General features: G+C 38.8%; 1 protein-coding gene across 1 annotated transcript in view; it reads right to left on the reverse strand.

Moving 5' to 3' along the window:
• POLR3B (RNA polymerase III subunit B) overlaps positions 1–18,842 on the reverse strand; it is a 184,868-nt gene that overhangs the window by 102,018 nt on the left and 64,008 nt on the right. The window contains exons 10-11 of the mRNA XM_042781974.1: positions 10,224–10,343; positions 5,607–5,741 (exon numbers count right to left, since the gene is read on the reverse strand). Of these exons, the coding sequence (XP_042637908.1) occupies positions 5,607–5,741; positions 10,224–10,343 (255 nt within the window). The remainder of the gene's footprint in view (positions 1–5,606; positions 5,742–10,223; positions 10,344–18,842) is intronic.

An 18,842-nucleotide genomic window follows, 5' to 3' on the forward strand; every position in this document is an offset into this window, starting at 1 on the left:
TAGCAAAGTTCAAAAAGACACAAAATAACAAATGCTGGTGAGGATGTGGAAAGACTGGAACTCTCATACACTGCTGGTGCGACTGTAAAATGGTACAACTATTGTGGAAAGCAGTATGGTGATTCCTTAAAAAGCTGGAATTAGAAGTATCATTTTACCCAGCCATTCCATTACTAGGTATATATCCTAAAGAAGTGAGAGCCATGACAAGAACAGACATACGCACACCCATGTTCACTGCAGCACTATTCACAATAGCCAAAAGATGGAAACACCCTAGGTGTCCATCAACTGAGGAATGGATAACCAAACTTTGGTAATACACACAATGGAATACTATGTAATCCTAAAGAATAACAAAGAATCTACAAAACACCACGTAACGTGGAGGAACTTGGAGGATATTATGTTGAGTGAAAGAAGTCAATCACAGATGGACAAATATTGTGTTAGTCTGTTACTGTAAAAGCCAAGGAAAGGTTTATCTATGGAAGGAAATTTTCTTTGTTGGTTACCAGGGGTGGGAGGGTAGGTTAGGGAACACTGTTAGGTATGTAGACATAAGTATTGATTTGGGTGAAGAGAAGGGCAATTTATCAAATGTGAGTGATCAACATGGTGGCATTGAGGAAGAGGAAGACATAGAGTGGTACATGGGAGGTACAGACAACAAGATGAACCCTTTTGCACATCCAGTACTGCATTGTGAATGAAGGCAAACACGGGTATATGGATGGATAGATGGATGGACAGGCTGAACTATTAGGTATGTCTATGCAACAGGAAGTGTACCCAAGACCATGTATAGGATTGGCAGTCAATGGTCCTATAAGTGTATCTATATGATCTGTAAGTATTCCCAGGTGTACAATAGAGCTGAGAAGGGACAAGGTTGTAGTCACTTCTTAATCATAGCCAGCTACCCAGAGGGACCGAGTAGTTGAACCTGTGAGCCTGGGACCATAGTCACAGGGGACATCAAACTCAATTGGCATAACATACTACACAAAACATTGTTCCACACCATACTTTGGCAAGTAGCAACTGGGACCTTAAAAGCTTGCAAGCAGCCATCTAGATACAACGATGGGTCTCTCCTCATCCAGAGCAAAGAAGAATGAAGAAAACCAAAGATTCATGGAAACAATTAGTTCTAGTGACTTGGTACACCATGTGATCCGCAGTCTATACGACTATGAGACCAGAAGAACTACATGGTGCCCGGCTACCATTGTCAACCACTCCGAGGGGTTCCTATGTTGGAGATCCTTGATAGAGAGGGAGAACAATGTGGAACAAAACTCAAAATCATTTGGGGAAAAAAAATAGGGGACCAGGTTTGCTGGTCTGATAGAGCCTGGTGGAACCACTGAGACTATGGCCCCTAGCTGCCCTTCAGGTCTGGAATTGAACCCAAACGTGCGGCTTCCAGCCAAACAAAAGACCAGCATAGGAGCTGAACATTTACTTGAGGTAGACACACTCCTTGGAGAGATCAATCATGAGAGAAAGAAGGGCTGTTTATACACAGGGAGATAGCTCAGGGGGCAGGAGTGCATGGAGGGATGGACATAGGGAAGAGGTAACTATGGGGAGGAAGTGGGAGGGGAGCTGTTGCTTTGGGGTAAATTGTAGTCAATATCATGAAACTAAGTGTATGTGAATTGCTGTATGGAAAATGAATTTGCTCTGTAAATTTTCACCCAAATCACAATTAAACAATAAATAAATAAAAGACGACAACGACCAAATACCAAAGGCACCAGTTGAAAACACAAAGGGCAGTAACTACTTTAAAAAGATACAAGGAGATTGATAAAGCCAACCTTAACTAAAATTAAGAACTTCAACTCCTTAAAAGAAACCAAAAATTTTAAGAAGTAAGTCAGAGATTGGTAACGGATAAAGATCCAGAACATTTAAAGGTACGGATAAAGATCCAGAACATTTAAAGGTACGCCTAGAAATCAATCAAGAAAAAACAAACAGCCTGAAAAGCATTTCAAGGAAGAAGGAACAGTAATTGCTGATAGGCATATGAAAAGATACTCAACCCTCATTAGCAATGAAAGAAATTCAAATGAAGACCAAAGAGTTATCACTTCATACTCAATAAACTGACTATAATTTACCAGATTTAGAGAGAATGTAGACCAACAGGAACTCGTAACACTGCAAAATACAAGTACTTTGGAAAACAGTAGGAAACTAAAGAAAGATTTACATACTTTGTTGTTGTTGTTGTTATATGCCGTCGAGTCGGCCCCGACTCGACTCGTAGCGACCCCTCCCACCAGCCTTCTGGTTAGCAGTCAAGTGCCTTAGCCTCTATGCTACCAGAGCTCCCTTACAATCTTTATGACTCAGAAATTCTACTCATAGAAACTCCTGCATAGAAACGTTCATAGTAGTACTGCTCTTAATAACAAAAACACATGCGAAGCTCTTGATCAATAAAGTATATTAATACACGGAGTATTATTTTAAACATGAAAATCAATAAACTATAGCAATACGCAATAACATAGATGCATCTTAAAAACAATGTTGAGCAGAGAAAAAGTTGCAGAAGAATTTATAGTATGAATCTATTTTTATAAAGCTCAAAAGCAAGTAAAACTCACAGCATTGTTCTAAAGAATTTAAAATTAAATATTTCAATGATGTACTAAAATCAGGAATGTGATAAATATAAAAATTCAGCTCACCTCTGGGGAAGGAATAAAGCTTACATACATAAGTAAATGCAATGGTATTGTAACCATCCAGTTTCTAAATTCTTCCCAGGATGTTGATTTTATCTGTACCCTTCATAACTTATTATGTTGCATATTTTTATTATGCATGTTCAAAAATTACATAATAAAAAATTAAATGCTATTAAACTACAGTGACATATTTAAAACAGTATGATAATGCTGTAACAATGGAATAATACACCAATGTTCTCTGCAGCCTTATTCACAACAGCCAAAGGTGGAAGCAAACCCAAGCGTTCACCAACAGATAAATGGATAAACAAAATGTGGTATATATACAAATACACCAAACCCAAAAACCCACTGCCATCGACTTGATTTCAATCCATAGCAACCCTATAGGCCAGAGTACAACTGCTCCATAGGGTTTCCAAGGCAGTAATCTTGAGAGAAGCCGAATGCCACACCTTCCTCCCTTAGAGCAGCTAGCTGGTTTGAATGCCAACCTTTCAGTTAGCAGCTAAGTGCTTACCCACTGCACCAGCACGGCTGCTTTATATACATACAATGGGATATTATTTAGCCATAAAGAGAAATGAAATTCTGGTACATGCTATGATGGATCAACTTAGAAAACATTATGCTGAATGAAGCAAGTAAAATACAAAAGAACAAATATTGGTATTATATGATCCCACTCATATGAAGTTTCTAGAATGCACAGAGACAAAAGTTTATTAGTGGTTACCATGAGCTGGAAGAGGGAATGGGAGTTATTGCTGTACTGATTATCTGTTTGGGATGACATAAAAATTTGGAAATGGATACTGGCGATGGTAGCACAACACAGTGAGTGGAATCAGTATCACTGTATTATACACATAGTTAAAATGGCCAACTTTTTGCTATTATATTTTTTACCATAATAAAATTTCAAAAAAGAATAGTAACAACAACAATAAAAAAGAAAAACAGAAGCCAATTCAATGGGAGGGAATAAAACTACGTAAAAGCATATTAAGATGTTTCCAGAATTGGTAGCAAACTCCTATCAGATGGACTCATTTGCAGGTAATAATTATACTCTGGACAAAATATTAAAAATCAACTATTTAAAGGCACTAGAGAGTGTGTAATAAAGGAGAAAACGAGGAAAGTTAACATATGTCAGACAGGAAAAGGATCTGAAATATTACACCAACTGAAAAGTGAGGAAATCTCAAATCCTGCCTAAATGTCTGGCTGCCCTTGAAACTCCAAGCAGCCCAGCTAAGATATAAAGAACTAAACATATATTCAGCAGCTGGCTCCTATAAGGAGACAGGACTTGGAGGTTTACACCACGCTAAAAGCCTTAAAGCAAACAAACGAACACACACATACACACAACACACCCCTCAACATTCTTCAGAGGAATATAACAGAATCCAGAGTCTCTACAACTCATCACAATATCCAACAGGTTATAATCCAAGATTATTAAATATATAAACAGAAAAATGTGATTCATACTCAAGATAAAAGATAATCAAAAGAGTGACCCCAAAACGACATAGATGTTAGAATGATCAGACAAGAGTTTTAATGCAGCTATTAAGATTTAAGTATATAAATGAAAAAATACTTGTGATATATAAACAAATAAAAAATCTCAGTAGAGTCATGTTGTTGCTGGATGCCGCTGAGTCAAATGCCACTCACGGCCACACCACATGTGCAGAATGGAACTGCTCCACAGAGTTTTCAAGACAGTGACTTTTCAGAAACAGATTACTACTCCTGACTATCAAGGTGCCTCTGGGTGGGTCTTTAAGTTAATAGTCCAGCGTTTAAACATGTGCACCATCCAGGGACTCTGACACATAATAGGTGTTCAAAAGAGAAACAGAAGTTATAAAAAAGACCCAAATGAAATTTCTGGAATGGAAAACTTCAGTATCTGAAATGAAAAACACACTGGGTGAATGTAACAGTATAGTAAAGATAACAGAAGACATAGTAAGTGAACTTCAGTACAGATCCATGTAAATTATTAAATCTAAAAAAAGAGGAAAAAATTTAAGGAAAAAAATGAGTAAGCTTCAATATCAAAAGGTCTAACCATAATCAACTCAGAAAGAGAGGGGAGAGAAAAATAGAGCAGAAAAGATATTTTGAAGAAACAAAAGTTGGAAAATTTCTTAAACAACATAAATTCATAAATTTAAAACTCTGAACCTCAAGCAGGATAATAACAGGGAAAGCCACATCTAGGTACTTCTCTAAAACCTTTCTTTGAAGGTACTTCTGGGTGATTTGAACTGCCAACCTTTTGTTAGCAGCAAGTGCTTAAACATTTGGGCCACCTGGGTACTCAAACCCATAAGAAATGTTCAATACATATCTGTTCATCGAATAAATGATATTGCTTCAAGTTACACGTCACTTCCGACATTACACAGGATGACAGTAAAAACATCAACAAAAGATATGGCATAGGTAATATACTATTAAGTATTTAAGGAACTGATATATAGTTTTTATAGTGAAGGAAATGCTTAAGTGTAAGAGACAACAAGTTGCAAGTGGAATGTTTATACTTCAAATATTTGCAAACTGTATTGCCTTTAACCTTCTCTTCTTCCTATCTAAAATAAATACCAAATTAAAAACAAACCAAAAAACCAAACACGCTGCCATCAAGTCAATCCCAACTCACAGTGACTCCCCAAAGGCTTCTCAAGGCTGTAAATCTTTACAGAAGCAGACTGCCTCATCTTCTTCCCACAAAGCAGCTGGTGGGTTCAAACTGCTGACCTTTCAGTTAGCAGCCAACTGCTTTAACCATTGTACCAGCAGAGCTTCTTAAATATCAAATTAACTTTTATTAAAGAAAATATGATTTCTGACAGAAAATAATTAAATCACCTGTCCTGCCAATTCCAATCGCTTGTTGCCATAATAGTCTCTGTCATCAACTTTATTATCTCCTTGGGCCAGGATCACTCTTCGTACCATCACCGCTGTATAGATACATTTGGCTCGGAAGTTAAATTCTTTAACCTGTAATTCAAAAATCAGAGAAAAGTTTTGAGACAACGCACATGAAAATGTAAGGTGTCTCAAGGAAAGAGCCAACAGTTTAGCATTTAAATAAGAAGATAATTCAACAAGTTTGCAAGCTCCCTGACAGCTGAGATGATGCCTTTCATCTCTGTCCTAAGTATCTGTGGTAGCTTGTTTTAAAAGATGGCCACTATCAGTTCCTTCACTTTTTGTAAGCTCATGCCACTCACCAAAATGTGGAGGCCATCATTCCCTTTTATCTGGGTTGAGCTGTGATTAGTTTGACCAAGAGAAGTGAGCAGAAATGATACAATGCCAATTCCAGACCTAGACTTCAAGTGGACTGGCAGTTCCACTTCCTTTGTTTTAGAGTTCTGAGATACATAAGAAGTCCAGGACACTGTTTTGAAGAGAGAGACTACACAGAAAATCACTGGGACCCAGACTTATGAGAGAAGTCATCTTGGATGTCCAGGCCAACTGAGCCTTCAAGTGACTCCAGTGCCAGGTGCTATCTTTCTGTAACCTCATGAGGGACTCAAATGAGAACTGCCCAGCTGGGCCCAGTCAAACCACAGAATCATGAAAGACAGTAATAAACAATCATTTTAAACCACTATATTTTGGAACCATTTGTTATGCAGCAATAAATAACAAACACAGTACTAAAACTCTATCTGACACTCAGTAAATAGATGGGGCAGTCTACTTCCATAGTGATACTGCCTCGGAAACCCAAGGAGGGGTCACTATGAGCCAGGGCCAACTCGATGGCATATAACAACAACAACAGACAGAGGGATGCATGAATGGATGGATGCATGCATGAATTTGCTACAAATGATCCAATAAATGTTCTCTAGAATCTCTATGAATGAATATGGCTCAATGAGTAAGAGAACAAATCAGAACTGTTTAAATAATCGCACTGGTTTGTTTGGGAAGACAAAAACCCTGGCTATCCAGCTACACCTCTGTCAAGATCCAAAAAGATGAACTACTGAGCGTGTGGCCTAAGCTCCTGTCAACTGCAAAGACTGTTACAGCCTGTCCACAGAGAATACGGTAAAATTTCCCTTTTACTTACCATACTTAAATCCCAATAAGATCCCTTCATTAGCTCATTCCCATGACACAACAATTCAGGGGATCCTGATTTAAAATAACAGCAGCATCCGTTCTCCTTCATATACTGTTATTGCTGTGAAGGAATTCCATTAAATACTACAAGATGTTAGAAATCCTGCATGTGCCTCACAAAGTTTATTCTCCATCAAAAATTTCATTTCTTCTCTAGGTCAACTGATCCCCTTTCTACTAGTGAGGACTTTGAAATTTGAAATATTAAAGAAAAAGCAGCCCTTAAAGGTGCTTTGCCTTCTTCGACCCGGTGGACAATTACAGTAATAAAAAAGATAAGTAATAAATCTCAGTTTTTAAAAAGAAAAACCTCTTGTTCATCCTCAAAAAACCCACAACCGTATCACCAATTACCCAGTTACCAAATCACTGAGCTGATATACATTCCCAGCTGACACTTAGAAGACTTGTAAGCTTCTCCACTCAGATACATCTAATTTACACTTTATTTTTCCAATCTTAATGTGGCAAGTTACATCAAACATGTAACTTTTCTATTTGTATTTACTTGTCAATGAGAAAAATGAACCAAACGTTCATTAACCGAATTTTAAATCATGAAATGTTCCTCCTGCATAAACACAGGCTGGTTCCCTCAGTAACACAGATACAGAGAAGCAAATGTAGGTGTTTTTAGCAGATACTCTTGCTATGCTTTATAAGGTACTTGAACTGTAATTCATATCTCCCCCCTTTTAAACACCATATGCCAAAAAGCAAACCTAAGTCTAAACAGAAGAAATGAGCTAACACATAGTACATTTTTTCCAGGACTATTCCTAGTATGAACCCTCTAAGCTAAAGGCTGACATCATTTTTTAGCAGAGCGTCTTTAGTAGCTTAGGTATCTCTCTGTGGGATGTTGGTTTGTTGTTGTTATGGGTCACTGAGTCAGACCCGACTCACAGTGACCCCTCCTTGGGTTTCTGAGGCGGTATCACTTAATCTGTCGATAAACTTAAGGGGGAGAAAGAAGACCAAGTGAATGAGCTTAGAACACTGAAATAGAATGGATGTCACCAGAACTCTGGCTTCCTTCTAATATTATGTTGGGGGAAGGAGAGGTCTGTGGCTTAGGACTCCTGGGGAAACCCTAGAGCAGTGGTTTCCAAACTGCAGGGTGCACCAGTTACCTAGAGAGCTTGTTGAAACACAGATTGCCAGGCTCCATGCAAGGTTTTCTGATGCAGTAGATCTGGGATAAAGCCCAAGAACTTCTGACAGGTCCTCATGTGATGCTGGTGCTACTGGCCCAGAAAATGCTCTTTGAGAACTCCTACCTCAGAGGAACCCAGAAGCCAGGGTCCAAGCCAAGGCCTCTGTGGGCCTCCCTCCAGTACAAGTGCTGGGGACTGTGACATATCCCACCTGTCTTTTTCCCTATGTAAACAACAATGCAACACACTGCCATCGAGTCAGATCTGACTCACAGAGACCCGTCCTTGGGTTTCTGAGGTGGTACCACTACGGAAGTAGATTGCCCAACCTTCCTTCCAAGGAGTGGCTCCTGGGTTTGAACCATCAGCCTCCTGGTTGGCAGTCAAATGCCTCAGGCACTATGCCACCAGAGCACCCTCTCCCTATGTAGACACATCTAAACCATTGTTTTCCAAATTTTAGTCACTCGACTTTCACCATCATGATTATTACCATATCACTGTGATACTTAAATTATTATTTACAAAATATTTTTAATCAGCCTTAAACAGCTCATTTTTAAGCAAGCTTCATCTCATGCAGTAATACCATAAAAACACGGATTTGATGTGCAAGTTTTTGTTTGTATTAGATCAATAATTACTCAAAAATACACTCGTATCATCAAAAAACATCTCTTGGACCACATTTGGCCAAATATGGCCCTAAACTATTCTGAAAAATGAAGGTCTTTTTCTTGGTTCACTTATTCTGACTTTACTCATCTGGATTATATGTAACCAAACTTTTCAAATGGTAGTTTAGGCTCACTGCACCAACAGAAAAGTGCAAATGTTTATCGGCCAAGGCTCACTATTAACCAGTTCTCCTTATAGTACAAAGGTACCTGAGGCTGCTAATGGATACTCTTGGGCTGTGTCTGGAAGCCAGGGAAAATGTGAAGCTTTAGGTACATGCTATCACCAAAACATCACAAAACCTTTGTGAGGAGGTGGTATTGTTTCAATATACAGATGAAAAGACTGAAGCTCAGAAAAGTTATGATTTGCCAAAAGTAAATTAACTAGGAAGTAAGAAAACAGGATTTGAACCCTTATCTCTCTGGCTCAAAAGTCCTTATTGTTTCCATTATACATCTGTTGTTATTTGAGTTTTACATTGTCTTTCCAAACATCCAAAGGAATTTAAAATTCAGTTCTCCTATATACAGCTTTAACATTAAGCATTTTGCGAATTCTTTGAATTAGATCAAGGACACATACAAATAAATGTCTGTCAGAAGGCTGAATCAGAGATCTGTTCTATTTAGCCAGCAAGGTATTTTAAAATAAGAAAACTGAATCTGAATGCATTTAGGAGGTCATGCTCCACTTCCACAAATCCCTTACCGTTCCAGTATTTCACAACCAGCCACAGGAGGCAGAGCTTACAACCCCTGAATTACATCACATGGTAACTAACTAAAACCAGACTGTTTGCTTAACAAGATAGTCTGACCAACAAATAACAATTCTATAAATTACAAATAGTGGCATTTATATTGCTCTTGCCAACAGTCCACATGCCAACATGGCCAATCTCTGTTTAATGATAAGCCAATAAAAAATAAATAGTGAGCACTGGTTCAAGAGTCAGAGATGGAGTCTAGCTCTCTGACCACTAAGCAGCTGGGTGACCCAGCAAATCATCTAGCTGGTCTGCACCTGTGTACCTTCACTGTAAGTGAAGAGGTCTACAATGTGAAGTCTGAAATTCAACGTCTAGCAGATTAACTCATCCAGTAAACATTTAACCAAGTATCTATGTAAGGTCATATTAGTTTATTTAAAAACTTATAAGACACCACCTGTCCTTCAAAACCATGAAATCTAGTAGAAACACTAGTAAGTACATTAACATAAAATAACTTTAATTCATAATAGAAAGAACCATGAGAGAATAAACACTGTGATGATGATGGTGATGATGATCGTGGTGGTGGTGGTATAGCTACCATTCTCTGAGTACAAACAGACCACTGATAACAGAAGATCATTTCCAGAGGGGCAGTACAGTCCTTTTTAGGATTCTCTTTTTCCTAAGTAAGCAGACTTTAAACAATGTAAACTCTTACTTATAATTCTTTGACAGAAACTCACAGACCCCAAAACCATCCTTCACAGATGCAAAGGAAATACTCACAGGTACATGCGTCAGAATGGTAGAAGCCAGGAGCTCTCTTGCTTCTTCTATTTTGGTTTTCTTTGGTCCACCTCCCCACATCCTTTGCCTTCTCACTTTGTTCCCTATATATTTTAATGCCTATGAACAACAGAATATATTTTAAGAATGTTTGAATGACTTCATTATCAGAACTAATTTATTACGTACCTACCATATACATACCACCATAAGGGGAAAAAAAAAAAAAAAAAAAAACCACTGGCTGCATTGGGACTAGTCAAAACCCAATACTGGTCATGAGTCAATGACAAAATAGCAGAACACATGGTATAATACACCGATAACCTTTTTTATAATTTTTTTCTTACTATCAAATTGATACATAATCATTTTAGAAAATATAGATAAATAAAAAATACACAGAAAAAGCAGCCATCAACTCCACACTTAGAGAGAATCACAGTTACATTTTGGGATTCTGTTTTTTGCCTTCAGGACGGAATCATTGCCGTCTAAGACTTCTACACTAAACTGAAAACTATAAAATACTGTTGAGAGAAAACAAAATACTTGAGTGTTTTGCCATTTTCATGGGTTGGACGATTCAATAGTGTTAAGACAACTTACTCTCAAAATTCTCTCCAATTTGGCAATAGATTAACTGTAATTCCTACTTATACTCCTGGTTGATTTTTAAATAAAAATCAACAGGCTGATTCTAAAATTTATAGGCAAATGCAAAGAACCAGGATAGCTGGAACAATTTTTAAAAAGACAAACTGGAGGATCTACATTACCTGATTTCAACTCTAACTCCAAACTTACATGGTCAATTGACTGTTTGACAAAAGTGCCACAGCAATTCAATTACAGCAAAGGGAAGTCTCTTTTCAACAACTATCCCTAAGTCAAACATTAACTTTAACCCCTATCTCACATCAAATAGAAAAAAGAGCTTAAGATGGATTTTAGACCTAACTGTAAAAACTATAACTATAAAGCTACTACAAGAAAACATAGGAAAATATATTCTTGGCCTTGAGGTAGGCAAAGACTTCATATAAACACAAAAATTCATGATTATTCTATTTTATCATAATTGTATTTTATCAAAATTAAAAGCCACTCACCAAAATACCGTTAAGAAAATAGGGAAATAAAAAAACTGAGAAAATATTCACAATATATAAATCTGAAAAAGGAATTTATAGCTAAGGTACATCCAAAGGGGGAAAAAAAAAAAAAGACAATTAACCCAAAAAAAAGAAAAAAAAAAAGATTTGAATAGACACTTTACAAAGAAAGATACACAAAAGGCCAAAAAGTAAATGAAAATGCGTTTAATATCATTAGTCAACAGGGAAATGCAAATTAAAACCACAATGAGATGTCACTACAAGTCCAGTATAAAAAAAAAACAAAACCCAAAGCAAGTGAGTTGCACTCAAATTGACTGTGACCCATGGCAACCCCATGTGTGTCGGAACAGAACTGTGCTCCATGGTATTTCCAAAACTGTGAACCTTCAGAAGCAAATTGCCAGGCCTTTATTCGGAGGCTTCTCTGGGTAGGTCTGAGATGCCAGCCTTTTAGTTAGCAGGTGAATACTTAGCTATTTGCACTATCCAGGGACTCTGCACACCCACTAACCCAGTGCCATCAAGTTGATTCTGTCTCACAGTGGCTGTAGAACTGCCCCATGGGGTTTCCGAGCCCATTATTACTATTATTATTTTTTAAATTGTGCTTTAGGTGAAGGTTTAAAGAGCAAATTAGTTTCCCATTCAACAGTTTGTACATAAAGGGTTTCATGACCTTAGTTGCATTCTCTGCAATGTGTCAGTACTCTCCCCATTACTGCTCTGGGTCCCCTGTTTCCTTTTGTCTGAATTTTCTACCCCTTCCTGCTTTCTCATCTTTGCTTTTGGGCAAATGTTGTCCTTCTGACCTCATATAATCGATTGTTCTAAGGAACATGTTCCTCTCAGGTATTATTGTTTATTTTATGGGCCTACCTATTGTTTGGCTGAAAGGTGATCTCTGGGAATGGCTTCAGTTGCAGGTCAGAAGGATGGTTTAGGGCCATAGTCTCAGGGGTCCCTCCAGTCTTTGTCAGACCAGTAAGTCTGGTCTTTTTTGTGAATATAATTTTTTGTTCTGTGTTTTCATCCTGCTTTGTCCTGGACCTTCTGTTGTGATCCTACTCAGAGAGACTGGTAGTGGTAGCTAGGCACCATCTAGTTCTTCTGGTCTCAGGCTGTGGTTCATGTGGTCCTTTTGGACAAACTGCTCCCTTGAGTCTTTGGTTTTCTTCATGCTCCTATGCTCCAGACAAAAATAAGTATCTTAGATAGCAGCATGCAAGCTTTCAAGATACCAGGTGCTGGGGCCTCAGGACAATAGTCTTGGGGGATACTGAGGTCAATTAGGATGCAGAATACTGTCTTTATGAACTACATTGTACCAATTGACAGATGTTCCCCAAGTCTATGGTCCTTTGCCTTTGAGCCTAGGAACTTCATCCTGGAAAGTGCTTGGTTATGTCGAAGAAGTTTCCATGCCTGTGCCCCTTGTGTGCTCTACTGTCTGTATGAATAAACATGTAGCACCAACAGTTATGTACACAGAACTAGTCACAACCTGTATCTGCAAGTGGGTGTGCTCCCCTACACTTTCACACACCTCTTTAGCACACCTACGTACCTATGTATCCATTAGTAAATTACTGTTTGTTAATACAGGCACAACGTGGAGATATTATGGGTTTGGTTCCAGTCCATCAGAATAAAGCAAGTATCATAATAAAGTTAGTCACATAAATATTTTTGGTTTCCCAGTGCAAAAATAAATGTTATGTTTATACTGTAGTCTATTAAGTGTGTAACAGTATTATGAAAAAGTATGAAATACTGTGAGAATTACCAAATGTAACACAAAGACACAAAGGAGGTACATGCTATCGGAAAAATGGCGCCAGCACTTGCTCCATGCAGGATTGCCACAAACCTTCCATTTGCAAAATATGTAATAAATGCAAAGTAAATAAAGTGAAGTGCAGTAAAATGAGTTATGCCTGTGTATTGTTGCAGGACTGTCTCCATTATAGTAAGTACTGTAGTTGCCCCTTCTTCCTGCATTTCTCTCAGTGTTGTCCTTTGCCTGGGTCATGTTGTGCTGACTTTCGTCATACTGAGGACTTTCCCTTCACCAGTATTAACATGTGTCTTCTATTACTTAGTAAATTTCCATCCTTCTCCTTTCTATCACTGGTAACCATCAAAAAGTGTTTTTTATTTTTCTTTCTGTGTGAACTTCTTCCTCTTCTTCTTCTTTTAATAGTCGTCTGACACAATATTTGTCCTTTTGTGATTCACTTATTTCCCTCAGTATAATGTCCTCTAAGTTCATCCATTTTGTGAGATGTTTTGTGGATTTGCTGTTACTCTGTATCACTGGACCATTCCATTGTGTGTATGTACCATTGTTTGTTTATCCATTCATTCGTTGATGGACACTTAGGTTGAGTCCATCTTTTTTTGTGAAAAATTCCATTATTTTTTTTAAATAATGCTGCAATGAACACAGGTATGCATATGTCTATTTGTGTTACAGCTTTTATTTCTTTAGAGTTTATACCTTTGTGAGATTGCTAGATCATATAGTATTTCTGTTTCTAGCTTTTTAAGGAAATCTTATACCATTTTCCATAGTGGTAGTACCATTTCTATTCCTACCAGTAATGTTTAAAAGTTCCAATCTCCCCACAACATTGCCAAGTTTTGTTATTTTCTGTTATCTTGATTAGTGCCATTATTGCCAAGGTGAGATGGTTTCTCACTGTTGCTTTGATTTGCATCTAACAGCTAATGATTGCAAGCATTTCTTCATGTGTTTGTCAGCTATCCGAATATCTTTAGTGAAGTCTATTCATACTCTTTGCAAGGCCATAAATCTATTGAAGCAGACTGCTACATCTTTCCTGTACAGATCAACTTGTAGGTTTGAACCACTGAGCTTTACATTAGCAGATGAGCATTTAACCATTGTGCCACCAGGGCTCCTGTACACACCCACTAGAATGGCTAAAACTGAAGACAAACACCACCAAATGTTGGCAAGGATGTGAAGCAACAGAAAGTCTCATACACTGCTAGAGGAAATATAAAACAATATAATCACTTTGGGAAAAGGTTTGGCAGTTCCTTATAAAATTACACACATACATGCTCTTTGATCCAGCAATACCCTTCCTAGGTATTTATGCAAGATAAATGAAAACATGCCCATGCAAAGACTTTTACAGGAATGTTTATGACAGCTTTATTCAGAATAACCAAAGAATGAAACAAACCAAAATCCATCAACAGGAAAACAGATAAATACACTGTGGTACAGTCACACAATGAGGAGCTACTGAGCAATAAAAAGGAACAATCTACATGGATAAATGACATAAACCTATTGAAGAACCTGTTGCTGTCAAGTCAATTCCTACTCACAGTGACCCTGTAAGACAGAGTAAAACTGCTCCATAGGATTTTCAAGGCTATAAAACGTTATGGAAGCAGGCTGCCTCATCTTTCTCCCACAGAACAGCGAATGGCTTTGCACTGCCAACTCTTCAGTTAGCAGCCAAGTGCTTAACTACTGCAGCACAAGGGCTCCTTAAATGACATAAAAAAGGAATGTAAAGAAACAAGTTGGATGAATCTGAGATAGTATGCTCAAAAAAGCTGGACACAAGAGTATGTACACCTACTCCTCACGATTATCTCATTACCACACATTTCGCATTTATAACAACTCTGAAAAAATTCTCAGGTATCATCTCTTATGATCTTAGCCTCACACAGAGCCAAGGTGAGACCCAGGGTGCCCTCCACGGGCCACCCTAAATAATATCATTGGGGGCCCTGGCAATGGCTGAGCCTCATGGGGGATAATGGCCAACTGGCTGTGGGATGCTTCCTCCCATTCGTCTGCAATGTCTCAGTCAGCGCACGCGGGCTGCAGGGCAATAGCAGGATGATGTGAGGTCATGGGCAGGTAGGGGGAAGGCCAGGCAAGGGTCCAACGGTGCTAGAGAAGATAACACGGGGAGGCAGGAAGGGAGCTGCCTGGGGCTGCAGAGCTGGGTGGACTGAAGAAAAGTGGGATTCCCACCCAGGGTGGGCGATGAGAAGCAGCAGGTGGAGGATGAGCAGGGACCCTGCTCAGGACTGGCAGTGGCAGGCAAGGGGGGGCCTGCCATGCCACATGCTTCCCAAGACATGCTTGAGGAGCCAAATGAGTGGTATGTGATCAAAGGAGAGGGACACCAGGGCAAAGGATAGGGTACAGCCCCCAATTCTCACATTACGCCTATTTCACATAAGGACCCGGGCTTTGGAACCTAACCACGTTGGTAAGTGAAGAGTGAGTGTACTACACAATTCCACATACATATATGAAGTTCTGAAATATGCAAACGGAGTTCTGGTGGTACAGTGATTAAGGGCTTGGCTGTCAAGCGAACGGTCAGCTGTTCAAACTCCCCAGTAGTTCCACAAGAGGAAGATGTGGCAGTCTGCTTCCGTAAAGATTACAGCCTTGGAAACCCTCTGGGGCAGGTATACTCTGTCCTATAAGGTTGCTATTAATCGGAATCCACCAAACTGCAATGGATTTTTGTTTGTTTGTTTTTTAAAGACTAGGCAAAACTAATCTACAGTGAATAAATAGGAAGAATGGGCAATCAGAGGACAGAAGTGAAGACTGACTAGGAAGGGCACGAGTGAACTTTCTGAGGTGACAGAAATGTCTTTTTATTTTCTAAAAATTATACAATTAAGATTTGTACACTTTAGTGTGCTTAAATTTTACCTCAAAAAAAAAAAAACCTATTAAAAATAAAAATGGCCAAGGAGTCAGTGGACATTTAGACGACACCAGCCCAGCAATGCTAAAGATCGTGAAGGTGGCTGTGAGGTCTGGGAGGCTTCAATGCACTATGCTGTACACGTTGCTTACACTGCAAATCTTCCATAATAAAAAGCTTTTTAAAAAAGAGGGTTGTAGGGTTCTTATGACTTCATAACAGCAAAGCACTGCTTAAAAACCTGACATTGAACCAGTGAGATAAAAGGGCTGGAGCCTTCGGTTCTTTACCCTGGAACTCCTGTCCTCACTGACTGGTGGAAGTTCCTTTTCAAGCCTCAAACCCTAGATCAGGAATCACTTGTCTCAGAAGCCTTGTCTAACCCAGCTCCTTCTTCTTTCCATTTTAACTCCTTATATATTAAGAATTGAGAACTTTGACTCATGTTCACATCACATCACACATATTAAGGATCTATTTATGTATCTGTTTCTCCTACGTGACTCTAACTCTGTCATCTTTTTCTTTGACTCTCAGTGACTAGCAGTGCCTGGAATGGAACAGAATGTGGTTAAGATTTGGACATGAAATCTAGTTTCTTCCCTATTAAAAGGCCCTTAGTGCATAGATAAGTGAAGGCCCTGAAACATTTGCCGTAGTGGCCTCATATTAAGTGGACACCGAGGTAACAGATTACAGCAAGTTAGCAGCTGCTGGGAACCATAACTAGACAGGCAGTTCTATTTTTCCTAAAGTGAACTGTCCTCATTATTTTTTTATATAGTTCCCTAGGGAAAAATGCTAACCATCCTTCCTATTTCTTTAAGAAAAACTAGAGGCTGACAGGGCACATGGTATCCATTCTGACATAGCAGAAAATCACCCTTTTCCTGAAATAGCTGATAAAGTCAGGGTTTCATATTGTGAGGGTTGGTGTAAGAGCCCAACCCATTCATAAACAGGCCAAGACGACCCCTCAATACATCTCATCTCAAAAGAAAAGTAATATATGATTTCTCATCTATATGTCAAAGCCCTTGGCAACGATGATGTAAAACATACTTCATCAACATAGAGGAAGGCAGAGGAGCAGAAATGCATAGGTAAGGACACAGGGAAAGGGTAACCGCAGCAGGAAGTGGGAGGTGAGATGGTACACTGCAGGGTATGTAACCAGCATCACAAAACAAAACGTGTATATGAACTACTGAATGTAAAATGAATCTGCTCTGTAAAATTCCCCCCAAATCACAATAAAGAATTTAAAAAAAAAAGAAAAGAAAAACCCAGAGGGAAGGCTTCATAGAACAGAAGAAATGAAGAGACTGAAAAGAGGACCATCCAAAGCCCAAACCAAACCCATGGCCACCAAGTTGATTCCAACTCACAGTGCCCTAGAGGACAGAGTAGAACTGCTTATAAGGTTTCCAAAGCTGTAAATCTTCATGGAAGCAGACTGCCTCATCTTTCTCCGGTGGAGCAGCTGGTGGGTTCAAATTGCCGACCATTCAGTTAGCAGCCAAGTGCTTAACCGCTGTGCCACCAGAGGCAAAACAGAAATCCCACAGGTTTTATGCAATCCACTAAGTGTCATGTCATTATAGACATGTTATGTAAGATAAAGTATATGTGCTATATTTTCGTTTAGCCAAACAGAACATTCCTGTTGCCATAATTGGTAATATAGGTACAACTTACTGACCATTTCTGATTACTCATGCCTCTGTACTCTGTTATTAGTTGCAAATAATTAATTTAGGGCTTGGTCCAGGATACAAACAGTGTTAAAGTTTTACTTTCTGTTGGGGGAAAAGGGACATCTGTCTTTCTTACATTAACTAAGTTTATATTACCTCTGTCTTTTAATTGATCTGCTCTAACGTGCTAGCTGACAATTTCTGTCAGTATCTATTTAACAGACATTAAAAAATGAGTTTTTAAATCCACAGTTTAGCCCCTGCTCAAACCTTTTTAAGTTTAGGTCTATTTGGCCAACTATGACAATGTCTGTAGTATAATGCACAGAGGAGCTCACTGGAGTCACTGGGCTACCACTAAGGTCAATTGCTCTTCCAGGGCAATGAACAGCTTTAAAAAAGAGGGCACACATCACAAAACTGAGCTCCTTGTTCCTGTTCCCAGGGCAGATCTGAGGTATTTCTTAATGTTTCCTCCTCATGTCTCTGGAACCCTTGGGCAGTATTATTTTAGTTTGTAATGAAGATTCATGCCCACTAAATGTTCCACTTTCAATGAAGACCAAAAACAATCTCCGAAATCCAAACAACTTTTCCTGATGGTGCTTGCCCAACTGGAATCAAATGCAGAAAGAAAGGAAGGCAGTGATGAGAATGATCCCTAAGAACTTGTGCTTTGGAATTATATATACGTACGTACGACAATTAAACCAAAACCAAACTCACTGCCATTGAGTCGATTTCAACTCATAGCTACAGGGCTGCTCTGAGTCAGAATCGACTCAACGGTGATGGGTTTGGATTTGGTTTTATGACAATTAACTTTCCTTAAAGTTTGGTTTTGTCAATGAAAATATCATGACTGGTTTGATTTTTCAGAACACACACTAACAGATATAAGTGAAGAAATGTGATGTCTATAAGTATCCTGGGTGACAGAAAAAAGCAGACTGGAATTTATAACCCACAGAATATGTACATATGAATGAATAAAATGTGGTAGTGTAATGCCTAAGGCACTTGATTGCTAACCAGAAGGCTGGCGGTTCAAACCCACCAGCCACTCCTCAGAAGGAAGGCTGG

Source organism: Orycteropus afer, unplaced genomic scaffold (assembly GCF_000298275.1).
Source record: "Orycteropus afer afer isolate SDZICR_OR568_19922 unplaced genomic scaffold, OryAfe1.0 scaffold00209, whole genome shotgun sequence".
NCBI lineage: Eukaryota > Metazoa > Chordata > Mammalia > Tubulidentata > Orycteropodidae > Orycteropus > Orycteropus afer.